This window comes from Hemitrygon akajei, chromosome 3, assembly GCF_048418815.1.
Source record: "Hemitrygon akajei chromosome 3, sHemAka1.3, whole genome shotgun sequence".
NCBI classification, from domain to species: Eukaryota; Metazoa; Chordata; class Chondrichthyes; order Myliobatiformes; family Dasyatidae; genus Hemitrygon; species Hemitrygon akajei.
The window spans coordinates 173320836-173348046 of record NC_133126.1 but is presented as its reverse complement, the minus strand read 5'-3'; the positions used below and the strand labels follow the sequence as shown (position 1 = coordinate 173348046).

General features: G+C 41.8%; 1 protein-coding gene across 5 annotated transcripts; it reads left to right on the top strand.

The window, feature by feature from the left end:
* The first annotated feature begins 1328 nt into the window (after nt 1–1328).
* Nucleotides 1329–27211, top strand: ncbp2 (nuclear cap binding protein subunit 2). 5 transcript variants are annotated; one of them, XM_073041355.1, is made up of 5 exons: nt 1329–1467; nt 3621–3693; nt 24821–25002; nt 26060–26198; nt 26925–27211. In XM_073041355.1, the coding sequence occupies exons 2-5, from the start codon at nt 3640–3642 to the stop codon at nt 27021–27023; spliced, it is 474 nt and encodes a 157-aa protein (XP_072897456.1). In that variant the 5' UTR covers nt 1329–1467; nt 3621–3639; the 3' UTR covers nt 27024–27211. The 5 variants fall into 5 exon arrangements, with proteins under 5 accessions (XP_072897456.1, XP_072897454.1, XP_072897458.1 ...); XM_073041356.1 differs by lacking the exon at nt 1329–1467 and adding an exon at nt 1501–1515; XM_073041354.1 differs by lacking the exon at nt 1329–1467 and adding an exon at nt 1520–1658.

Below are 27211 nucleotides of genomic sequence, written 5' to 3'. Positions count from 1 at the left end.
ATTGTCCTGGACTATTTTATTGGGTTACTGGCATAATACAAAATCAAGTTCATTGATCACACACATTCATGTTGATTTCTCACTAACAAAAAAGTTCTCTCTCAATATAGATTCTAAATGGGTGTGCAGCTCTATTTACCAAGTCAAGTACATTGGAATTACACAAATAGAACAAATTGCCAATTTTTAAAGTTTTGCCATATAGATTTTCTGTACAATAGGCTGTACACAATTGACTGAGACTGTCTGTTTCACTATTCCATAAAGCACAGACTGGTGCCGTTACCCAGGTAGAATTCCGACCTATGGTGCCAGCTGTGTGGAGTTTGTATGTTTTCTCTGTGACCAGGAGAGTTCAACCGCCCCCCGCCCCCTCAAATCAGTGCTCTGGATTCCGCTCACATCCCAGAGACAAGCTGACTGGCAGGTTAATTAGCCACAGTAAAATGTCCTTGTTGCAGGTTAGCGGTAGAATGTAGTGTGAGTGGATGGGGTGGGGATACGGTAACATTGCGTAAGTGGGTCAGCACCACGTCTATGACTGTTCTAATCGCATGCAATAAGAACTGTTCAGTGGCATAATTTTGAGTTGTCATTATTTACATTTCAGTGTATTTAAATATTTTAATCATGCTTGACACAATTTACACCAAAACAAATTGTGAAGCCACAATATTGTCTCATAGGAAAGTAGTCTTGTGTACGATTTGGCCTGGCAGGTGATTTCAATCTTGTTTCCGACTCTTTGTCGAGATAAAAGTTGTGACAGAAGTTGAATACCGAGATCCATGCAGACGTCCTCTGCTCTCCTGACAGTTCTTTCCTGCTCTGCTTCCCAGCGGAAAAGCCTTCCACGATACCTTTGTTCCTGCTCCAGCTACTGACTGGGGATCTCGGAAAGACTCCTGGTTTACTTCTGTTTCTTCTGCCCAGAGGCCCCCATCAAGGCGTTCTTCAGCCGGGCCGCTCTCCGGCCCAGGTCCCCGAGGTTGCGGGCGATTGTGCCGGGCCGAAGGGCCCCGGAGCGGTTCAGCCGCTCGGCCGCCTCCCGGCTACCCAGCTGGAGCCGCATGATAGCGTTGACGGTGATCTGGGCCGCCCTCCGGATCGGCCGCGTCTCCGACAGTTTCTCTACCAGCTGAGCGTTGTTCAGCAACGTTAGCAGCAGCCTTCGCAGAACCATATCGGAGCCGGCGGCTCTCGATCTATCCGTATCGACTGCGCGCCCTCCCTCTCCTCTCGCCATGTGGACCGCTCGACCGCTCGGTGATCGGCAGCGGCGGTCCGTCACTTTGATAGTTACGTAGGGCCTTGCGCTGCTGGTTTGATGCAATTCTTTTGCCAACTTCTTTGCAACGGATCGTATTAAGGAACTCATATGTTAGTTATTTCTACACGTGTGTAATTGCTCATTGAACTGCCGCTGAGCCTGTGCATGCGTATCCGGTAACTACAAGCAAGGAGCCGGTGAGCACACGGACTGGTTTGGCGTGGGACCGGCTTCCCGAATCTTCGGTCGGTACTGAGCGTCGTGGTGGAGTTTGTTTTGCGGCGTTCGCGAGGTTCCATTCCCAGCCGAAGTTATGTCAGTGTTGCTGAATGCCCTCAACAGCGACTCTCACGTAGAGCTGAGCCAGTACCGAGACCAGCACTTTCGGGTAACGCTTCCTTCCCCCAATCCCCCTGGGCGAGGGTGGTCGCCTCCATGATGCAGTGTAGAGCGGGGCTGGAGGAAGGGCTCCCTCCCCACGGAGGCAAATATTGATAATTCTGTGTTTTGGGGAATTGCGGTGGTTAATCTATCAATACTCCGTTAATGCGGCACTTTGATGTCGGATTGGCGGGCTTTTCCAGATCGGTGAATGGTATTCGTATTCATACTTTTTAAGTTCATTTTATTTATACGCGGCGTTATTATGCATTTTCTTAGTGAAAAGAATACTTTATGGGGTCCGTAGGTAGTAGTAAAGAGACTACCTATTTTACTCTTTGCTCAAGTGTAACGAGAGCATGAGAACCAGAGCCCAAGTAAGTTGGAGAGGATGCAGTAGATGCTTGGTGAGCCAAATTTTAGTGAATTATTGGAGTTTTACTGCATTCAGGGCCAAGGTTTTGACGGTTTATGGGAATAGGCAGGAACGTGGAGCTAGAACAATGATCGGATCAGCAGTTATTGAGTGTTGAGGAAGGTAAATGAATGGAAATTAAAATTGTGAACGTGGAAAATGTTTTTAAAAAAATGTAAACACTTAGCAACTAAGATAGAATACTATGAAAGAAGTAACAGTTAATGTTTTAAGTTTGAGGCTGTTCATTGGAACACAGAACAAATTTGGTTTGAGTGGCTGAAGAGATTGTAGAACAAGAAAATCTCAGACTCATAACGTACTTCAGATTTGGATGAAATTCTGGTAGGCTTGTAGATAACATACCCGGTCTCTAATAAAATAGATAAAATCTGAATGAGACTTGCCACATCTAGGCATTTGCTACACTGCTGTGTAATGATCTTCACTGAAACATAGCTGGATCATAATGTATCCTGTGCAGTTATTGAGCTATCAGTCTGACAGAAGGCACGATTCCAGTGAGAAATCAGGTGGTAGCTTATTCATTCATGTTAACAATGCCTAGTGCACAAACTGAAATCATTGAGAGTCATTGCTGTCCCAACCTGGAATATCTCATGCCACCTGCTGAGCAAATTCACAGTTGTTTACTTCACATCACTCTATATTCCAGCACAATCCAACACTAAGTTAGCATTAGCACAACTGTAAGATATTACTAATAAGCAACTGTCTGCCCACCCTGATGTACCTTCATCATAGCCAGTGATTTCAATCAAACCAACATTAAGACAGTATTCCCTAAATTTTGCTGGAATATGAAATGCCGCAAGGGGTAACAATACACTGGACCAGTTTACACCAATATTGTGGGCACATACAGGGCTTATCCATGCCCTCACCTGGGACTGTCTGACCGCCTGTCTTTATTTCTAATCCTAGCCTTCGGACCAGTGATTAAGGAAAGCAAAACTAATGATCAAGTTAGTGATAGAATGGCCTGCGGGAGCGATCTCACTGCTTTAGGACTGCTTTGAGTGCACAGACTGGAACCTATTTGCATGATTCAGGAATTGACTTAAAGCAGGGGTTCCCAACCTTTTTTATGCCAGGACCAACACCATTAAGCAAGATGCCCATGGACCCCAGGGTGGGAAGCCCTGACTTGGAGGAATATGCCACCACGGTCTTGCACTTTATCAAATACCTTGTAGACAATATTACCAGCGATTTTAAAAACATCCTTGTCTTCCCGAATCAGAAGCCATGGATGAACAGCGAAGTCCGCAACCTACTCAGTCTCGGGATGCTGCTAACAGATCCAGTGACACTTCAGCATAAGTTGAAGCCAGGTCAAGCATTTAAAGAGACATTAAAACTGAAGTACAGTTTCAAGCAACAGATAGACACACTTCAGTAATGGGACCAACCCCCGATGCGTGCAAAATACATCAGGTCCATCACTGACTATAAAGGAAAGAACTCCTTCCCTGCAAACAGCGACACCATGCTAGCTGAGGAGCTAAACAACTTCTTTGCTCGGTTTGACAGGCACAACAACGAACAATTGATGAAGGCCTTGACACTTGAGGAGGACACAGCGTTGACATTGAGCACACACAAGGTGAGACATACTCTCCACAGTATCAACACGTGCCAGATGACATACCCGAGCGGGTCCTTGGGGACTGCCTGACCAGTTGGCAGAGGTTTTTACTGAAATCTTTAACCTTTCTCTTCCATTGCTGTGGTCCCTGCATACTTCAAAACATCAACCATCATACCAATCATTAAGCAGTCAATAGTAATGTGCCTTAATGACTACAAAGTAGTTGCATTGCACCTCCCCCCCCCACCCATAGCCGCCAAGTGCCTGGAGAGACTAGTTATGTCCCACATTAAGAATACCATCCCTGCTACTGTGTTCCTGCACCAATTTGCCTATAAGGCAAGCAGATCAACAAGGACGCTATCTTCATTGCTCTCCATGACATACTGTAGACCTGGAGCAGAAGGACGCCTACACAGAGTGCTTTTTGTTGACAGTTCCTCCTTCAACACCATTCTCCCAACAAGTTGACCATTAAACTACACAATCTGGGATTCAATACATCAGTTTGCAACTGGATTCTGGACTTTCTTACAAATCACACTCAGACAGACAAAGGCACATCAACCTCCCTGACTCTGCACCACTCCTTTACACTCTTTTCATCCATGACTGCGCCCTTGCTTATGCCACCAACTTCATCATCAAATTTGCAGTTGACTCCACAATGATTGGATTAATTGTAAATAACTATAAAGCAGCATATGGGGGGGGGGAGATGCATAGAAACATAGAAAATAGGTGCAGGAGTAGCCCATTCAGTATGATCATGGTTGATCATCCAACTCAGAACCCTGTACCTGCTTTCTCTCCATACCCCCTGAACCCTTTAGCCACAAGGGCCATATCTAACTTCCTCTTAAATATAGCCAATGAACCAGCCTCAACTGTTTCCTGTGGCAGAGAATTCCACAGATTCACCACTCTCTGTGTGAAGAAGTTTTTCCTCATCTCGGTCCTAAAAGGCTTCCCCTTTATCCTTAAACTGTGACCCCTCGTTCTGGACTTCCCCAACATCGGAAACAATCTTCCAGCATCTAGCCTGTCCAATCCCTTTAGAATTTTATACGTTTCAATAAGATCCCCCCCTCAATCTTCTAAATTCCAGTGAATATAAGCCTAGTCGATCCAGTCTTTCTTCATTTGAAAGTCCTGCCATCCCAGGAATCAATCTGGTGAACCTTCTCTGTACTCCCTCTATGGCAAGAGTGTCTTTCCTCAGATTAGGGGACCAAAACTGCACACAATTCTCTAGGTGCGGTCTCACCAAGGCCTTGTACAACTGCAGTAGAACCTCCCTGCTCCTGTACTCAAATCCTTTTGCTATGAATGCCAACATACCATTTGCTTTTTTCACCGCCTGCTGTACCTGCATGCCCATCTTCAATGACTGGTGTACAATGACACCCAGGTCTCGTTGCATCTCCCCTTTTTCTAATCGGCCACCATTCAGATAATAATCTGTTCTCCTGTTCTTGCAACCAAAGTGGATAACCTCACATTTATCCACATTAAATTGCATCTGCCATGAATTTGCCCACTCACCTAACCTATCCAAGTCACCTTGCATCCTCTTAGCATCCTCCTCACAGCTAACACCGCCGCCCAGCTTCGTGTCATCTGCAAACTTGGAGATGCTTGAAACAAATTTGCAAAAACAATTTGAAATGTGCAATGACCATAACCTTTCACTCAGCGTCAAAAATTTTAAGAAATGATTATCGACTTCAAGAAATCAAGAAGCTTCGTTACTTCGTGAATCAGTAAAAAGGATCTGCAGCTTTAGGTTCTTGGGAGTGAACATCACAGACCACTAACATCTCCTGGATAGTAGGGAAGGCTCAGCATACTATCTTGGGAGTTTAAAGAGAGCAAATCTGCTCTAAAAGCTGCTGGTACACTTTTACCAATGTGCCATTGAGAGCATACTGATCTACTGCATGACAGTGTGGTACACTAACTGCAACAAGATCAACCGGGAAGCACTTCAACGAGTGATCAGGACTGCACAGAGCATCATTGGGATACATCTACCAGATATGGAAGCCATCTACAAATCACACTGTCTACGGCGGGCTCGCAACATTGTGATGGACTCATCCCATCCCAGTAATCACCTACTCAATCTCCAACCATTTGGCAGGAGGTACCGTAACATCTCTGCACAGACATCCAGACTGAAACAGTTTCATTTCTCCCCAGGGCTGTTGTGCAACTGAACAATGCCACCCAACCCACCCACTGTCCATAGGCACTATGGACAGTCTCTAAGTGCAATACACAGGCATGTGCAGTGTTTATATTTAAGTGGGGCAGCTACCTTCCTTTCATTTCAGAGCGCTTTGTTTTTTTAAGTTTCAGCTTTAATCCTTAATGCTATTTTATATGTAATGGTATTTTATAAAATGGGCATAGGCATGTACAATATTTGAATGGGACATCCACTGGTTTTTTAAATTTATGTTTGTTTTTGATTCAGTTGTAACTTAGATGTAATTCTAAATAACTTGGACATTATTTCAAATCTAAACATTGTGTTTTTATTAATTGAATTGCCAGTAAAACACTCTGGTTTCCTTGGCTGCGTAAGTCTAGGGAAGACACTTTCAAGTCCCACCAAACTCGTGAGATTGAGACGGCTCATCCCACCCCAGACCCTAGTTTGTGTGGATGCTGTGTAATTTGCTATCCTTTACAAATTAGTGCCACGATATAACAGACAGTACACTGCATATGATTAGAGGAATTATATTTATGCATCTTAACTAAAAGGTTAGTAAAGAATTGCAAAAAGGAAAGGGCCCATTCTAGTTAAACAGTCAAATGTGCACAAGTTGGAGCTCATCTTGAACTTCTGTCACTCATGCGCTGGGCCCTCAATCAGTGTGAATGCCCACACCACCTTACAAACGTCACTTGCAATCCACCTCGGACAAACGGGTCTCCCACCGGATCGTATGCTACGACCTGTTCTCCCCAGTGTCTTTTCTCATCATTTCCTCTTGAACAAAAGTGTAAGACCAACCTTATTGTCCCTCACCAAGAAAACCTCCAGCTAATTGGATGGAATACATTCCACATCATCCCTTATCTTCAACAATAACCCAAATAGGCTGAAAGCAGAACAGAGCTGCTAAATAGAATACCTACAGCATAACAGTAAAGATGTGAATCAGGACATTACACTAGTATGCTGTTTTGCACTGAATGGAGTTGAACCTTAATTTCATAGTCCTGAGCAATGACAATAAAGCCCTAAATTTTAACTTTCAAGATCAGTGGTGTTTTTGGATTGCCTAGAAGGTTGCCAAAGGATATAAGACTACGTGTCATAGGAGCAGAATTGGGCCATTTGGCCCATCGAGTCTGGTTCACTACTCAGTCATGGCTGATCCTTTTTTCCCCTCCGTAGCTCCACTCCCCAGCCTGCTCTCCGTAACCTTTGATGCCATGTCCAATCAAGACCCTATCAGTCTCTGCCTTAAATACATCCAACGACTTAACCTCCATAACTGCCTTTGGTAACAAATTACACAAATTCACCATCCTCAAGCTAAGAAATTTCTCCTCATCTGGTTGACATGGATGCTCCTCTTGTCCTAGACTCTCCCACCATGGGAAGCGTCCTTTCCACATCTACTCTATCTAGGCCTTTCGACATTCGAAAGGTTTGAAAGCAAACCCAACGCATCCTTCTAAATTCCAGCGAGTACCGGCTCCAAAGCCATCAAACATTCCTCGTATGATAACCCTTTTTATTCCTGGAATCATCTTTGTGAACCTCCTCTGAACCCTCTCCAATGCCAGCATATCTTTCAGATGAGGAGCCCAAAACTGTTCACAATACTCAAGGTGAGGCTGCACCAGCATCTTTTAAAGCCTCAGCATCACACCCCTTCTGTTGTATTCCAGACCTCTTGAAATGAATGCCAACATTGCATTTGTCTTCCTCATCACTGACTCTACCTGCAAGTTATTCTTTAGGTTGTTATACACAAGGTCTCCCAAGTCCCTTTGTATCTTAGATTTTTGGATTTTCTCCCCATTTAGAAAATGGTCTGCAAATTTATTTCTACTACCAAAGTGCATCACCATGTATTTTCCAACATTGTATTTCATTTGCCACTTTCTTGCCCAATTTTCTAATCTGACTTAAGTCCTTCTGCTGCCTATCTGTTTCCTCACTACAAGTGTCCCCGCTTTACGATTGTTCGCTTTACGCCACTTTGCTTTTACTAAAGACCTACATTAGTAACCTGTTTTCGCATTACAAAGAGGATTTTTGCTTTTACGAAAATTTTCCCCATATAAATTAATGGTTCTTCGCTTTACGCTATTTCGGCTTAAGAAAGGTTTCATAGGAATGCTCGACCTTTGTAAAGAGGTGGGGGACATCTGTACTACCTGTCCCACCACTAATCTTCATATCATCTGCAAGCTTGGCAACAAAGCCATCCATTCCATCATCAAAATCATTGGTTTACAGCATAACAAGAAGTGGTCCCAACACTGACTCCTGCGGAATACCACTAGTAACTGGCAGCCGACCAGAAAAGGGTCCTTTATTCCTGCTTGGCTGCCTCCTTAGCAATCAGCCAGTGCTCTGACCATACTAGTAATTTTCCTGTAATAGCTTGGGCTCTTAACTTGGCAAACAGCCTTGTGTGGCACCTTGTCAAAGGCCTTTTGAAAGTCCAAATATACAACATCCACTGCATCCCCTTTATGTATCCTACTTGTAATCTCCTCAAAGAATTCCAGCTGGTTTGTCAGACAAGTTTTCTCTTGAGGAAACCATGCTGACTTTGTCCTATCTTGTGTCACTAGGTACTCCTTAACCTCGTCCTTAACAATTGTCTCCAACATCTTCCCAGCCACTGAGGTCAGGTTATCTAGTCTAAAATTTCCTTTCTGCTGCCTTCCTCCTTTCTGAAGTAGTGGGGTGACATTTGCAATTTCCCAGTCCTCTGGCACCATGCCAGAGTCCAGTGATTTTTGAAAGATCATTACTAATACCTCCACAATCTCTACCTCTACCTCTTTAAGAACCCTAGGGTGCAGTTCATCTGGGCTGGGTGACTAATGTACCTTGGGTCTTTGAGCTTTTCCCTTGTAAGAATAACTGCACTCACTTCTGTTCCCTCACACCCTTCAACATCTGGCACACTGTTAGTGTCTTCCACAGTGAAAACTAAAGCCAAATACTCAATTAGTTCATCTGCCATCTTCTTGGCCCCCATTATTATTTCTCTAGCCTGATTTTTTTAGAGGTCCTGTTCCTGTATTGGCTCTCATCTCTCTATTTTTTACATACTTAAAAAAGCTTTTACTGTCCATGTTGATATTGTTTGCTATATTTCATCTTTAATCTAATGATTATTTTAGTTGCTTTCTGTAGGCTTTTAAAAGCTTCACAATCCTCTATCTTCCCACTTATTTTTGCTTTGTTGTATGTCTTGTCTATTGCTTTTACATTAACTTTGACTTCCCTTGTCAGCCACAGTTGTACTATTTAGTCATTTGAGTATTTCTTCCTTTTGAAATATATCTATCTTGTGCCTTCCTCATTTTCCCCAGAAATTCTCACCTTTGCTGCTCTGCTATCATCCCTGCCAGCATCTCCTTCCAATTTACTTTGGCCAGCTCCTCTCTCATACCACTGTAATTTCCTTTACTCCACTGAAATAGTGCTATGTCAAACTTTAATTTCTCTCTATCAAATTTCAAGTTGAACTCAAATCATATTGTGATCACTGCTTCCTAAGGGTTATTTTACCTTAAACTCCCTAATCACCTCTAGTTCATTACGTAACACCCAATCCAGTATAGCTGATCCCCTAGTAGGCTCAACGATAAACTGCTCTAAAAAGCCATCTCATAGCCATTCAGCAAACTCGCTCTCTTGAGATCCATTACCAACCTGATTTTCCCAATCAACCTGCATGTTAAAATCTCCCATGACTATCATAACATTGCCCTTTTGACAGACTTTTCTGTTTCCCATTGTAATCTGTGATCAACATCTGTAAATAACTGCCATCAGGGATTTTTTCCCCTTTCAGTTTAACTCAGCTCACAAGGATTCAACATCTTCCGATCTTGTGTCACATCTTTCTACTGATTTGATGCCATTCTTTACTAGCATGCCACCCTTTTCTGTCTACCTTCCTATCCCTCCCAGTACAATGTGTAAGCTTGGACATGCAGTTCCCAACTACAACCATCCTTCAGCCATGGTACAGTGATGGCCACAACATCATACCTGTCAATCTGTAATAGTGCAACAAGATCACCCACCTTATTTCAGGTTCTCCATGCATTGACATATAATACTTTGAGTACAGGTGGTCCCCGTTTTTTGAACGTTTGCTTTACGACAGCTTACTGTTAGAAAGACCTACGTTAGTACCTGTTTTTGCTAACCAAAGAGGATTTTTGCTTTTACGAAAAAATGACGCCTGCTTTATACGTGTGTTTACCCCGAGAAAGACTACAATGACTGTGAAGCCTTGTGCGGGCAGTGTGTGCGCATGTGTGTACGTATGTATATGTGTACGTGCACATGCATGTAGGTGCAGATTTCTTTTTCTCCAAATCAATTTTGGCTCACTGTCTTCCCGATTTTGATAAGTGAAACTACACCGTAATACAATATTTCTACTTTATATAGGCTGTATCTTTATCGTATCATTCCTGCTTTTACTATATGTTTGTGTTATTTTAGGTTTTATGTGTTATTTGGTTTGATTTTGTAGTTTTTTTTGGGTCTGGGAATGCTCAAAAATTTTCCCATATAAATTAATGGTAATTGCATCTTCGCTTTACGCCATTTTGGCTTACAAACTGTTTCATAGGAATGCTCTACCTTCGGATAGCAGGGGAAACCTGTACAGGTAGTCCCTGAGTTATGAACGTCCAACTTATGGACAACTCATAACCTACGAACTGAGGAAGGAGAATGCTGTCCGCCATTTTAAGTTGTTGCTGTTGACACTGTGAGTGTGGAACTTTGTATTTGGCTTAAATTTTTCTTAGCAAGATTCACCCTGAACCCCCCCCACCGTTCCAGTTGGCTGGTGGCGCAGTGAGATCAGAGCCGGGCTGGAGAACAGAGGTTCCTGAACTCAATCCAGTGACAGACAGCTCCCGTGCCGGGTTGCTGTCGATCCAGTGACTCCTGTACTATCCGTGCCGGGTTGATGATGAACTTGCAACTTGGCCATATAAAAAAAACACTGCCACCTCCAGTTTAAATTCCCACGTGGAATATTGTGGCGGATCAAATACCCAAACCCAGCACAGCCCCCACTTGTCCCATTTAACCTGTCTCAGTGGACCCGGGGATTTCAGTGCGGTGGTCCTTAGGACTCAGCGGAGCTCGGGATCCGCCGCCCACAGTGTTTCTGTTCTGTTGACGAGAAGTGATCGCAATTGAAAATAAAGTGGAAGTAATAAAGTTATCGGAAAGAGGTGAAACGCCATCGGTCATTAGAAAAGCGGTAGGCTACAGTCGGTCAACGATCGGAACAATTTTAAAGGATAAAGTGAGAATAATGGAGCATGTGAAAGGCCCCGATGAAAGCTACAATTATTACTAAGCAATGCAGTGGTTTAATTATTGGAATACACATGTTTCTTAAGTGTTTTATATGCGTATAAAGGTAAAATATATACTATATACTAAGACAAACATTTGACTAACTGACGCTAAATAATACCAGATGTACTTGTTCCGACTTGCTTACAAATTCGACTTAAAGACGGACTCGGGAACAGGACTCGTTCATAACCCGAGGACAGCCTGTACTGTATTTACTATCCTTTTTGATTCTGCATTGCTAAAGCATTGATACTCTCTGTTGTCTGCAATTTTGTCCTATCATCTGCCTGCCTGCTGTCTTCGCTTTTTTACTATCTGTCCTATTCTGAGTCCCTTCATTCCAGTTCCCACCCTGCTGTCAAATTAGTTTAATCCTCCTGAACAGCTCTAATAAACCTGCCCATGGTACATGGAGCTTAGAAATTTCTAAATTATGTACATTTATGTAACTTCTAAAGTATGTACATGTTTGGCACAGCGTTGTGGACCAAAGGATCTGACGAAGGGTCTCGGCCCGAAACGTCGACAGTGCTTCTCCCTATAGATGCTGCCTGGCCTGCTGTGTTCCACCAGCATTTTGTGTGTGTTGTTTGAATTTCCCGCATCTGCAGATTTCCTTGTGTTTGCTGTATTGTGCTGTAGGTTTTCTATGTTCTATGAGAATACTGGTTTTTCTCGGGTTCAGGAGCAGCCAGTCACTTTTGTACGGGTCATACCTCCCCCAGAAGAGGACCCAATGATCCAAGAACCTGAAACCCTACCCCCTGGACCAGCTTCTCAGCCACATATTAATTTGCCATATCATTCTGTTTCTACCCTCACTGGTGTGTGGTGCAGTCAGCAATCCAGAAATTACAATCCTGGAGGTCCTTCTTGGCTTTGTCTAGCTCTCTAGTTCTCGGGACCTCTTTGCTTTTCCTTCCTATGTGGTTGGTACCAATATGTACCAAGACATCTGGCTGCTCTCCCTCCTCCTCCAAAATGCCGTGGACTTGATCTGAGACATCCCTGACCCTAGTACCTGGGAGGCAACATACCATTCTGATGTCCCATTCACGTCAACAGAACCAACTCTGACTGTTGAGTCCCCATCACTACTGCACCCTCTTCTCCCTTTAAGATGTAGGACAATACTGCATTGTATTGGTCATTTGGCCCGTGATGTTGTGCTGATTTTGATGCTGATTATAGTAACTGTCTTCATGTTTATGATTCATATCACTCCATTTGTTTCATATTCAAGTATCTATCTTAAACCTCACGGAACTGCCTGATTCTTTCCCCTCATGGCTTTTAAATGTGCCCTCCCGGGGACCTTAAGACTATTACTCTGGTGTTTAACATTTCTACCCTGGGGAACATATTTGACCATCTACACTATCTAAGCCTTTCTATTATCTTACCTCTGTCTGGTCTCCTCTCAGCCTCCTTTCCTCCAGGGAGAATACTCCAAATAATCCAATCTATACCCCTTATAGGTCATACCCTCCAATCCTGGTAAACTTATGTATCTTTTTCCACAATCTCCATATCCTTCCTCTGAGCGAGGTAATCTGAACTGCACAGAATACTCCAAAGTGTGATCTGATTTAATGTTTTCTATAGCTGGAGCTTAGAATGAAGACAAGCACGCCTTCCACCTTTCTCACTCTATCCATTTCAGTCGACTAAGGACCTGGACCCCATGATCCATTTGCAGCTCCAGCCAGAATAAAATCCTTCAACTCCTATTATGTATTTTGAGTATGCCAGTTCTGAATTCACCTTGGACCCCTTGCACTTCTGTCTTCTGAATCCACCTACCTTTTGAGGGACCTTCTCAAATGCCCTAATGAAGTCCATGTTGGTAGCATCCACTGTCTTACCTCAAGCACTTTTGTCACCTCTTCAAAAAAAACCTCAATGTTAGGAGTTGTATCTAGTCCACATAAGATCATGCTGACTGTCCTTAAGGCAGGTTATATCTGTCCAGATGTGCATAAATCCTATTCCTCAGTATTCTCTTCAGTAGCTTCCCTACCACTGACATTAAACTTACTGCACCGTATTACATGGATTTTCTTTCTTGAATAACGTTTGCTGCTGTCCATTCCTTTGGGACTTTACCTGTTACTAGTGAGGGCACAAAAGATCTTTGTCAATGAGGCTATTTGGCCCATTGAGCTTGCTCTTCCATCATGGCTGAATTATTATCCCTCTCATCTGCATTCTCCTGCCTTCTTACCATAATACCTTAATCCTTGATGCTTGACTGAATAAAAACCCATTAACCTCTCCTTTAAATACCCAGTGACTTAGTCTCCACAGCTCTCTGGCAATGTTTTCCACAGATTCACTGCCTTCAGACGAAAAAAATTCCTTCTCATCTCTGTTCTAAATGGATGTCACTCTATTCTGAAGATGTGCCATCTGGTTCTAGACTTGCCCACTATCCGAAACATACTCTCCACATCCTTTCAACATTGGATAGGTTTCACTGAGATCCCCCCTCATTCTTCTAAATTCCAGCAAGTACAGGCTTAGAGTCATCAAATGCTTCTCGTACATTAATCCTGTCGTTCATAGAATTATTCTTGTGAACCTCCTCTGGACCTTCTCCAATGCCAGCATATCTTTGCATTGATGAGTAGCCCAAAACTGCTCACAATATTCCAGATGCAGTCTAACCAGTTCCTTGAAAACCCTCAGCGTGACATCCTTGCTGTTGTATTCTAGTTCTCTCGAAATGAATGCTAATATTGCATTTGCTTTCCTTTCCACAGACTCAACGTCCAAGTTAACATTTAGGGAATCCTGCACAAGGACTCTCAAGTCCCTTTTGACATCTGATTCAAAAAAAAAATTCTCCGTTTATAAAATGATTTGCCTTTATTCCTTATAATAAAGTGTGACATCATACACTTCCCTACATTATTTTCCTCTGTTAAGTCCTTCTGTAGACTCCCTGCTTCTCAACACTACCTGCCCCTCCACTTATCTTTGTATCAACTGCAAACTTGGCCACAAAACCATCAATTCTGTCATCCAAATCATTGACATAATGTGATTTAAAAAGTAGTCCCAACACTGACCCCTGTAGAACACTTAGTCACTGGCAGCCAACCAGAAATGGCCTCCTTTGTTCTCACCCTTTGTCTCCTCTATCCAAACTAGTATCTTTCCTGTAATACCATGGGTTCTTATTAAGCAGCCTCATATGCTGCACATTGTCAAAGACCTTCTGAAATCCAAGTAGACAACATCCACTGACTTAACAAGCAGGATAGACAATGGTATTTCCTCAAATAATTCCAACAGATTTGTCAGGCAAGGTTTCCCCTTAAGGAAACCATGCTGATTATAACCTATTTTATCATGTGCTTCCAAGTACATTGAAACTTCATCCTTAATAATGGACTCTAGCATCTCAAGTCAGGCTTACTGGCCTACAATTTCCTTTCCTCTGCCTCCCTTCCTCAAAGAGTGGAGTGACATCTGCAAATTCCCTGTCCTCTGCAACCATTCCAGATCTAGTGATCCTTGAAAGATCATTACAAATGCCTCCACAATCCCTTCAACAACCTCTTTCAGAACCCTGGGATGTTTTCCATTTGGTCCAGTTGATTATGTATCTTTAGACCATGTGGCTTCCATAAAACCTTCTCCTTGGTAATAGCAGCCACACTCACTTTTGCCCCTTGGCGTTCTCAAATTTCTGGCTTACTGCTAGTGTTTTCAACCGTGAAAACAGATGCAAAATACTTGTTAAGTTCATCTGCTATTTCTTTTACTACCTTTTCCATTACTACCTCTTCAGCATCATTTTTCAGCGGTCCAGTATCCACTCTTGCCTCTCCTTTATTCTTTATATATCTGCAAAAACTGTTGGTATCCTCTTTTATATTATTGACTAGCTTATCTTCATATTTCATCTTTTCTTTTCTTGTGGCTTTTTTTTACTTGCCTACTGCTGGTTTTTAAAAGCTTCACACTAATATTTGCTTTATTATATGTCCTTTTTTTTTTGCATTTTATGCTGTCTTTGACTTCCCTTGTCTGCCATGGTTGCATCATCCTCCGTTTCATCTTTGGGATGGATCTATCCTTTGGCTTCTGAATTGCTCCCAGAAACTCTGCTCATAGCTGTTTTTCCATCATCCTTGTTGGTGTCCTTTTCCCATCACCTTTGGCCAACTCCTCTCACATGCTTCTGTAGTTCCCTTTACTCAGAATTATATTCAGTTGTACTACTGAAGCAACTAACTTTATCTTTTCCTCTCAAACTGCAAAGTGAATTCATTCATATTATGATCATTATTTCCTCAGGGTTCCTTTAACTTAAGCTCCTTAATCAAATATTGTGATACTTGTTGATAGGCCCTGAGGATTTGTCCACCTTAATGCTCTTCAGAAGATCAAGTACTACCTCCTTAATCTCAAGATGTTGCAGCATATTAGCATACCTCACTCTGTCTTCACTGTCCTGGAAATCCTTCTTGATAAATACTGACAAAAAGTAATTATCTAATGCCACTTACTGACTCAAAACACACATTCCTTCCTTTAATGCTTGAGTGGGCCTAGCTTCTCAATAATTTTCCCCTTTTTCTTAAAGTAAGCCTAAAATACCTAGGGATTTTCCTGGTTCTGCTTGCAAAAGACAATTCATAGCATTGTTTGGCTTTCAAAGCACCTGCTTGAGTACTGTCCTGCTTTCTTTCATATAGGCCAATTCTGATTTTAACTTCCTTAAAACTGATCCACACAAAAGCTGTAACTGGGAAATATAAAAGTCTTTTCATACAGCGAACTTTGGAGAATGAGTGCCAAGGAGCCCAAAAAAATCTCACTCGCCTGACATGTTTAATATAATTTTCAGAGGCCAGAGCCCAATCAGCAGTGGTAACAGAGCACTTTGAGGAGGGTACTTGCAGTTGGCGAAGCTTGAACAAATGGAGAGCTTCGCAGGCATTCAGACATTCCGGAGGCCCAATCAGCGGTGGGATTGGGCCTCCTTTGAGGAGGTTATTAGCAGGTCAGTGAAGCTTGAATAAAAGGAGAGCTTTGCAGGTGTTCGGACATTCTGGAGGCCCAATCAGTGGCAGGAACAGAGCTCTTCGAAGTAAATAAAAGTACAGGTGGGGTGGCCATTGTTGGGAGTGGGCCAGCAGTGAGAGTGGGAGTGTCAGCCTTTGACGAGAAGAGGCTGAGGCCAGAGACACAGGTTGGAAGATTTGGTCTTGGTTGCCCATTGTACAGAACAGACAGGATGGCAGATATGGCAGTGGAATGCTTTTCCTGTAGGATGTGGGAACTCATGGAACCTGATGGTCTCCGATGACTAAGCTTGCGGGAAGTGCAGCCAACTCCAGTTCATGAAAGGCCGCATTAAGGAGCTGGAGCTGGATGAACTGGGGATCATCCGGGAGGCAGAGCATTTGATAGATACGACTTTTGAGCAGGTGGTTACAACAAGAGTGCATAATTCAGGGAACACCAAGAGAGATAAAGGGAGAAAGAAGTCAGTGCAGGGTCCCCTGTGGCCTCAGCAGCAGGTATACCCTTTTGATTACTGCTGAGGGGATGACCTATCTGGGCAATGCAGCAGCAGCTAGACCAATACCACTGTGGTTGGCTCTGAGCCTCAGAAGGATAGGGTGAAGTCAGGCGGAGCAGTAGTCATAGGGGACAGATAGATTCTGCAGCAGCAAAAGAGACGCCAAGATAGTGTGTTGCCTCCTAGGGTCCAGGATGTCTCTGAGTAGTTGCAGAATGTTCTTGAAGGGGAAGCTGAGCAGCTGGAGGTCGTGGTACATGTTGATACCAATGATGTAAGTCAAAGTCTGTCCCGAGCCTCTAGGCTCATCGGGCCGGTGCTTATACCGGTTTCCATGGCGTGAAGCGACTGAGAGTACGAGACTCCGCCCCCGGATAGGACGCCAGTCTATCGCGAGGTTAACCCCCAGCCGGTACCCACTTACAGCTCGGTTGTGGCTCAAACTCACAACCTTCAGATCGCTAGTCGAACGCCTTTACCACTTGGCCACACGCCACACAATGATGTAGGCAGGAGAGGGGTAAAGGTCCTGCACAGTAGGGTTAGGAAGGAGGTTGAGGAGCATCAGCACCGAAGTAGTAGTCTTCAGATTAATTCCGGTGCTGTGAGCTAGGGAAGGTTAGAGCAGGAGGATAGTGCAGATGAATGAGTCGCTGAGGAAATGGGGCAGGTTTTCAAGTTCTTGGATTATTGGAATCTTTTCTGGGGAAGGAGTGACCTGTACAAGTGCAAAGGCTTACACCTGAACTGGAGCGGAACCAATATCCTGGAATGGAGGTTTGTTAATGCTATTAGGGAGGGTTTAAACTAGATTTGAAGGGGGTAGTGGTGGGAACTGAAGTGAAGAGGCAGAAGATGGTGCACAAGTAGAGACAGCCTGTAGAGAGTTTGTGAGGAAGAAAAAGCAGATGATGGAGTAAAGATGCACTCAGCTAGATGGTTTGAGATGTGTCTATTGTAATGCAAGGAGCATCATAAACAAGGCGGATGAACTTAGAATGTAGATCACTACATGGAACTATGATGTTGTGGCCATTACAGAGACCTTGTGGGAGATAGTTAAATTGGAGGGCAAATCACGAGAGCATTAAGCAGGAACTGGAGAGAGTTAATTGGGAAGTTGTTTTCGGTCATGTCCACATCCGACGTGTGGAGTATATTTAAAGACCACTGCATAGAGTACAGGACAGTATGGTCTAGTCAGAAGAAAGGACAAAGATGGCAAGGTAAGAGAACCTTGGCTGTTGAGGGAGGTGATGAATTTAGTCAAGAAAAGTATGTCAAGCTGATGGTTCTGGTGATGTCATCATCCAGAATGGCAGCCTAAAATAATAGCTCCTCTGGAAAAATGTTTATTTTGCCCCATTAATCCACCAAATACAAGATCTTTCGAAAATATCTGAACTGGCAAAGGGGGCAAGAATGGGGAGAAGGAATGGAGACAAAAAAAAAGCATCACTGCGGAGCCTGTGGACGAGAGGGCAACGAGCGGCTCTCCTATGCGTACACGTGGTAGTGAGGTTGATGCTGGGCCTCGTTCAGATGAAGCGGCAACTTTAATAAAAATTCTGTAAGAGATACGGGAATTCCAAAAAGGCATAAAACAGCAACTAAATGATATCAAGTCAGAGCTCACCAACGTTAATCAAAAAATAGCAGTGGCAGAGACACAAATTGAAAAGGTGGAAGATCGCGTTCAAAACATTGAACGGATGCTAAGTAAGATGATAAAAATGTTAAATCAACAAGAAAATGAACTACCAAGAAGGAAGGTTACGATGGAAGAATATCAGGATATATAATGTTCCCATAGGAGCGGAGGGGTTGACTATGGTGGAGTTTGTAGAAAAGTTGTTATGGGACACGCTGGAGATTTCTTCGACCACGGAACTCGACATTGAGAGAGCACACCACACACTTGTCCCGAGGCCTTCTGGAGACATAAGATAAGCCACCGTCAATAGTAATTAGATTCCTTTAGTACAAAACCAAAGCAGAGATTCTGTGCAAGGCCCGGGGAAAGAAGGTGGTATTTTTGTACGGGAAATTAATATATTTTGATCAAGATTACTTCCCAGTGATCCTGCAGAAACGTAAGGAATATTCTGAAGCAAAGCGAGTATTAAAGCAAAGAAAGATTAGCTTCCAGACTCTGTACCCTGCTAACCTGTGAGTGTTTTATGAAGACGGGACGCGGCTGTATCAGACAGTGGAAGAGGCGATTGCAGACGTGAAGGCCAGAGGGTTTCCCGTCAGCGTGATCAAACTGAGGGAAAGCCTGGCTGGGCAGCTATCCCACTCTGCTTGGGAAATAGAGAATCAAGGAAGCAGGGGACGGGAGGAAGGTGAGAGAAGAATATCAGGAAGAAACTGAGTTTTCAGAAGACAGCCCTCACCTCCTCCAGAAGAGCCATTAGGTCTGACTAATTTCAAAAATGTTGATAAGCTAAACAGAAGCAAAATTGACAGTGCTATACTTATCTCAAGAAATACATATTGCAATGTGGATTTTATATTACTGTTATTTTATTTTTTATTCATTCACTCCTTTTTCCCCACTTAAATGAGAATATATACATGGGAGGAATGCACAGGGAAATCTTTTCTGCGTAACAAACATAGATTTAGAACACCTACTTTTATGGGTATGCAGTGGGGGCCCTCAACTCACAGATAGGAGAGGCTATCCCTCATGGCTAGACGTTTTCTCTAGCTCAACCCAGGGTCATCTCCTAGAGACCTCAGCCTTGGAATCACACCTTGGTTACCTTTTTATTCGCGTTTCTTGGTTCTTATTTGTTCAGGGAGTAGATCAATTAAGTTTTATTCTGCTGATTTCAATGAGATACTGACAGATAAATACACGTGGCTAAGGACAAAGTAAAATTAATTTCTGGTAATGTCAATCAACTGTTAAATCCAAACAAATGCAGTAAAATTCTATCAAAAATGAAGAAAGAACAAGCCCATGTAGTATTTACAGGAAACTCACTTAAGTGATAATGAGCATGGAAAACTAATTTGTTTTTCTCCTTATAAATCAGGACATAGGAGAGGAGTTGCTATTCTCATCTCAAGTAAGTTAAATTTTGAAGAAGTATTCGAAATGGGAGATAAATAGGGCAGATATATTCCGGTAAGGGGGGAATATAGACGGAAATTCAGTTACTCTATTGAATATATAAGCACCCCCAGGAAGTGATATTAGTTTCTTCCAGAAAATTACTAATATTATGGTAATGGAAACAGAAGGTCTCTTGATAAGTGGGGGAGAATTAAATTTACATTTACAACCAAAGTCAGACTCTTCCAATAGAAAAGCCTATGAAACGAAGTCCTTGCATAAGAAAATTAACACTCTTTTTGAGGATGTTGGTCTAGTTGATATATGGAGGGACTTTTCCCCTGACACTCATTATTACACTCATTATTCTGCCCCCCATTCTGTATAATCAAGAATAGATTATTTCATAACATTTGGAAAAGATAAAGACAAAATAAACACCTGTGGAATTGGGGCAATAGATGTAAGTGACCATGCACCTATATACTTATCTGTTGATTTTGACCTACAACCAAAGAATACTATTTGGAAACTAAATTAAAGTCTATTCAATGATACCTATTTTAAGGAACAAATTAAAAAAGAAATTCGTCTTTACTTAGAATTCAATAATAATGGAGAGGTTTCACCTACCATTCTATGGGATACTCTGAAAGCTGTCTTAAGAGGGAAAATTATAGCAATATTTTCATTATGAGAAAAAAATAAGGAATAAAACATTAGAGGAATTACAAAATAAGCTGAAGGAACTAGGAAAAAACAAATTGAATTTGGCACAGGATACATTAGAGGAAATTAAAAAAATTAGGAATGAAATTAATAGTTTGGCTACACAAGAAATCAAGAAAAATTTAATGTTTCTGAAACAGACAATGAAAGTGGATCTAAATCTATGAAAATATTGGCGTGGAAACGTTTAAAAAAATAGTAGAAAATACGATTCATATAATTAGGGATCCAAGAACAAAAGTGATTTAAAAAAAGTAAGCTAAATGAAATTCAAGAAGCTTTTGAAGTGTTTTACAAACCTCTATATTTCAGAGTTCTAGGGGGAAGCATAACCCAAATTGACACCTTCCTGGAAATGGAAGGATATGGACATCGTATAGGCAGAAGGGATTAGTTTAGTTGCCATTTGATTATTAATTTGATTGATTCGCTCATCATTTTGAGCCTGTTCTTGTGCTATACTATACTGCACTTAATTTTTCTTCCCTACTCTCTTGGGTCACCCTTGTTCCATTACCTTATCGTCCTTATTCTTATCCTTACTGCTGACCCTGATCCTAAACTCTGATCAGCTGGTATTTGATCAACTTCCATGTGTCAAATGTAGACTTGCCTGACATCAGTTGCTACCAGTCAACACCCCTTAGCTCCTGTCTGATCTTTTGTAATTTGTCCTCTCTCAATTTAGCAACTTATTGCAAGATTGAATTTTGTCTCTTATTATGTGTTGTGCCAAAATATTCACCCATTATTCGGTTACTTGGCCTGGCTCATTTCCCAAAGCTAGGTCTTGTTACACGCTCCTATTGTTTCCAGAACCTCTCTTGTATGCACCGAAGATATGGAGAGATTTCTAAGGCTTTTGTATTAAGGAGGTTCCAATAGTTAAGTCTTCAACGATGACAACCCTGTTTTTTTTTTTGGTACCTTTTCATAATCTGCCTACACATTTATTCCTCCACCTCCTGGTAGCTTTTGGGAGGCATATAGTGCAATGCCATCAGTGTAATTGTATCTATCCAATTTCTGAATTCCATCCACATTACCTTTGTGAATGAGCTCTTCAGTACCTCTGTGACATTCTCAGGGTTTTCAGTTTCTTAAGAGCTTCATCACTTGCTCTTCAGTAGGAGATTAAAGTTTGCTAATGATACAAAGATTGGTGGAGGGGCCGGTAGTGCTGAGGAAACAGAGAGTCTGCAGAGAGACTTGGTTAGATTGGGGGAATGGGCAAAGAGGTGGCAAATGAATTACAATATCGGAAAGTGTACGGTCAAGCACTTTGGTAGAAGAAATAAATGGGCAGACTATTATTTAAATGGGGAGAGAATTCAAAGTTCTGGGATGCAATGGGACTTGGGAGTCCTCGTGCAGGATACCCTCAAGGTTAACCTCCAGGTTGAGTCGGTGGTGAAGAAGGCAAATGCAATGTTGGCATTCATTTCTAGAGGAATGGAGTATAGGAGCAGGGATGTGATGTTGTGGCTCTATAAGGCACTGGTAAGACCTCACTTGGAATACTGTGTGCCGTTTTGGGCTCCTTATTTAAGAAAGGATGTGCTGACATTGGAGAGGGTTCAGAGAAGATTCACTAGAATGGTTCTGGGTATGAGAGGGTTAACATATGAGGAACGTTTGACCGCTCTTGGACTGTGCTCCTTGGAGTTTAGAAGAATGAGGGAGGACCTCATAGAAACATTTTGAATGTTGAAAGGCAGGGACAGAGTGGATGTGGCAAAGTTGTTTCTCATGCTGGGGGAGTCTAGTATGAGAGGACGTGACTTGAGGATTGCAGGGCGCCCATTCAGAACAGAGATGCGAAAAAAAGTTTTTAGTCAGAGGGTGGTGAATCTATGGAATTTGTTGCCACAGGCAGCAGTGGAGGCCAAGTCATTGGGTGTATTTAAGGCAGAGATTGATAGGTATCTGAGTAGTCAGGGCATCAAAGGTTATGGTGAGAATGCGGGGGAATGGGACTTAAAGCGGAGATTGGATCAGCTCAAGATGAAATGGTGGAGCAGGCTGAATGGCCGACTTCTCCTTTGTCTTATGGTCTTCACAAAGGGCCAATGTCACTGTGCTATTCTGTTGGACTTTCGGATGACTGGAAGAGATGCCCTCTAAATTCTTTTAAAAGTTTGAAGTTTCTTGAACTGATAAACAAGGCTTAAGTTTGCATTCTCTGGCAGTATTTCCACTAAGTAATAGGGCCAGTTTCTCATTTGCTGCTTGATGTCCTGGATCACCATTTTCTTCCTTTTCTAAATGTATGTCCAGGAATATGTTCCTAATATAATCCAGTCTTATCCACATTGAATGCATTTGACCCAATGATTAGTTCTTAATTATCCTTATTAGAGCTAAAGCATCAAGAAGTGCACTTTGTAGTGTGGTCAGCACTTGCTGTTGGTTGCATCAAGCTTGATCCTTTAAAATGCACAAAATATGTGTTTTATATTTTACACTACTGTTTGGTTGAATGATCGAAACCTAATTTTAATTTCCATTGTGATAGTTCCCCTTTTGTATGCACTGCCATCAATTTCTTTTACTTTGAGTAGCACAGTAATGGCATTATACTGTAATGATTATACTGCACAATTACCTGCTCTCAGTATAGAAACAATCCCAGCTATTACCTGATCCACAGAGAAACTCTACAGTTTGTATTTCACTGCTTTGTTAAGATAACTGTAGTGGCAGGAGAGTTGAGTTGTCTTCTCATCAGGTGTAATATCATCCATTGATGATCAACAAAGGCACATCTCAAGGATGCATGCTTAGTCCACCTGCTCTACTCTCTTTACAATCCTAACTGCGTGGCGTGGCAGAGCTGAAACACCGTCTATAAATTCACCAATGACACAGCTGTTGGCATTGAGGATAGATTGGCTGATTGAGTTGTGCTGTCACAACAACCTTGCACTCAAACATGAGCAAGGACAAGGAATTGATTGTGGATTTCAGGAGAGGAAATCAAAAAAAATGCAAACTAACCCTCAGTGAGGAGTCAGTGGTGGAAGGGGTGAGTACCTACTGTGGAAAGCATTCTAACTAGTTGGATCAGGATTCTGAACACTGGTGCACAGGATCACAAGAGCCTGCAAAGGGTTATGGACTCAGATGGCTCTATCAAAGACACAACCTTCCCCACCATGGAGGACATCTTCAAAAGTTGGTGCCTTAGAAAGTCAGCATCTATTATTAAGCACCCTCAGTATCCAGGATGTACCCTTGGCACAATACTACCATTGTGGAGGAGGTATGGGAGCCTGAAGATGGTCATCATCGTTTAAGGAACAGCTTCTCCTCTGTCATCAGATTTCTGGTCCATGAACACCGCCACCCTTTATTCCATTCTGTGATTTCTTTTTTCATGTGTGTCTTGCACCGGACTTGCAGCAAAACATCAAATATCATGAAATTGTCAGTGATTCTCATTTGTCCAGTGCATATGGGAAACTGCTTTTTGTAGGAACCGATATGTTTTGAATGTATGTGTGCTCATTTGTATTTATGGGATGTACATTCAAGCATTTGTAATCTGGTGATGTGCAGGTGCATTTCCAGTGCTCTTTTGAACATAGTTTTGCCCACTCACTTGAGGAAGAATAGAAAGTCAGTGTGTTTGGCAGTGGAACTTGAAAACTGATTTGGATAACCATTTTTAAGTCGTAGATTGCTTCTTCAATTCAGGCAGTGCCTAGTGTATCTAGAGGCAGCCAACTTTATTTTTGGCAGCTTGGCAGATTTACTAGAACCAGGAGACATAGCCTCAAGATTCGGGGCAGTAGACTTAAGATGGAGATGAGGAGAAACTACTTTTTCCAGTGGTGAATCTGTGGAATTGTCTGCCCAGTGCAGTGGAGGTTACCTCAATAAATATATTTAAGACAAGGTTGGATAGATCTTTTCAGTGGGGGAATTGAGGGTTATGGGGAAAAGGCAGGTAAGTGGAGATGAGTCCATGGCCAGATCAGCCATGATCTTAATTGAATGGTGGAACAGGCTTGACAGGCCAAATGGCCTATTCGTGTTCCTATTTCTTATGATCTGGGGAGCTTTTGCCCTGGGAGTTCACAACCTTTAGTTTGTTTCTGCATTTTTGATTTAATATGCAAGGGGTCAAAAGCTTTTCTTTTAGATGTAGATTTATTGTACAGAATATTTTTTTTGTTATATCCTTAAATTTTAATGTTTATTTATTCTTAAGGGAAGCCGATATGAGCAGGACAGACTGCTGAGATACAGTTGTACTCTCTATGTTGGGAATCTGTCATTCTACACAACTGAAGAACAGATCTATGAGCTCTTCTCAAAAAGTGGAGATGTCAAGAGAATCATCATGGGCCTGGATAAAATCAAGAAAACTTCATGTGGATTCTGTTTTGTGGAGTATCTTTTTGTGTGTCTAGTTTTTATTTTGTATGTTCCCTGAACCCACTGCTTTATAAGGTACATCATTTTATATAGCTGAATATGTACAAGGGTGTTGGTTCAAGTGGTTTTGGGATAAGGACAGGAAAAGGCCATATAGCACTGCAAGTAGTTTCTGTCCTTTTGTATGATAATTGTAAATCAGGGAACTAACTATCAATCACCTTGCCTCTGTATCCCTAAATACCAGAGGCTAGCAAAAATAATTTTGAATTTTTAGTTGAGCTATTAATGACTATTAAACAGGGCAAGAGTTTACAAACATAGAATGAAGATGGTATCACACTGTGATGTGTTTTGATGAAGTGCCTGGAAAGCACAGTCTAACATGTAAAGGTAAAACTTGCAAGTCTGGGGAGTGGGGGCAGCTGGATTGTTCTCTGTTCTTGCATAGAATTTACAGGCCAAATGATGTCTTCTATGCTGTATCCATTAGGATCTTTGCTCATGGGAGGTTTAGAGGAGTACAAAGATTTGAGTTTTCCTTTTTAGCAGGAGGGACCAGAACTAAGAACTTTAAATTGCATGCGTCCATATGATCACACACCAATTTTACAATATTAACCCTTGAGTCAAAAAGTGTATTGCATGTTGAAACTGTAATCTGTTTATCTGTGGTCTGGCATGTTTTGATTTTGTAGTTTAGATCTATACTAACAAATTTTAAATAAGATCTGTACTAACCTACAGCAACCTTAGTGATCTCAGCAGACAGCATGTCTGCCTTTAGGAAACTTAAGATTATGGACTGTTCAAAACCCTTTGTGTGACGCGGGAGTGTCTACACTGAAGCAGAGCAGTTTTCCTGCTTAGAGGAAGATGATGGGGTGGGGGCAATTTCTAAGGTTTGGCGCAGTTCAGATCCCAAGGGGGCTTGACTATTAAAGTTTCAACATACAGGATTTTCATACATTAACATTCTGTCATTTAAGAAAGTTAAAAGAAAAATGATATTTCTCTAACTTATGCATAAGTTCTTGTTTAAACATTGACTTTTTCTTAATGAATGAATTGGATATTACACACGTGCTGATGCTGAACATTGTATGAGGTTTATTAACGGAACACGTTTGGATGATCGCATTATCAGAACAGATTGGGATACTGGCTTCAGGGAAGGCAGGCAGTTTGGTCGAGGAAAATCTGGCGGTCAGGTATGTGGTATTTCGATATTTTGTGTTCTTGAGAAATGAAATTGTATCCTTCAAGGATTCAAGTGAAGCTTTTTAATGCTGAGAGAATTTGTACTTTCAAAGAATATAAATATGCTAAAAAGCAATCAAAGGTTAAATTTCATGAAAACAAATGTGCTGGAAACAAAAACAAAATTAGTCATGGTATTGTCAAGTGCTAAAGTTTATTTTTATTGGCCCTAGAACATGATTTTGCATTTATAAACACTGACAGTAGACTATGTATAAATTCTGGTAAAATTAATAACAGTAGAAACTTAGCGCTGGAAATATTCAGTGAGTCAGTCAGGAGACAGATCTGTTCTGCTTAGGTTTCTGATTTGCTTTGTAGTTTGGTTCCTTTAGTATCAATTCCAATTGACTTAAGTTGTTTTAAAAATGAGCATTGTGCTGTTATATCCTATTTTGTTAGAATCGTATAACAGTACATTATGGATACAAGCCCTTCGGCTGAACAGTTTCAAGTGAATGCTCAACATTTTGTTCTGATGTCCTCTAATTTGTTTTTTAATAGTGCAAAGTCTTCCTGTTTAAAACAAATACTATTTGCAAATATTTAAGCCTGATTTGACAAGACATATTCAATGTACTGGTTCATAATTGGCTAAGAAAGTAAGGAGGAATTAACAAGTTATACCCCTGATAACCAATATACAAATAGTTGCACTGTTTTTATTTTCCATGCAGGTGCGTGACGAATACAGGACTGATTTTGATGCCGGAAGAGGTGGTTTTGGAAAGCTGGTCCAGATGCAGAGGGTTCCAGAACCAAGACAGAAATTCTAGAGTTTACATTGTCTTTGCATGTACATTTTGAATTAATGAAGCTGTTGCCTTCAGATACATGAGGTAGTATTCAATGACTATTAGCTTTGTTTGTTTCAACTGCCATTGTGTCAAATAAATGAAACCACTTTAGGTTTAATTCCTAAATTGTAATGTTTAAATCAATTTTAATAAAAATTTAAACTGTC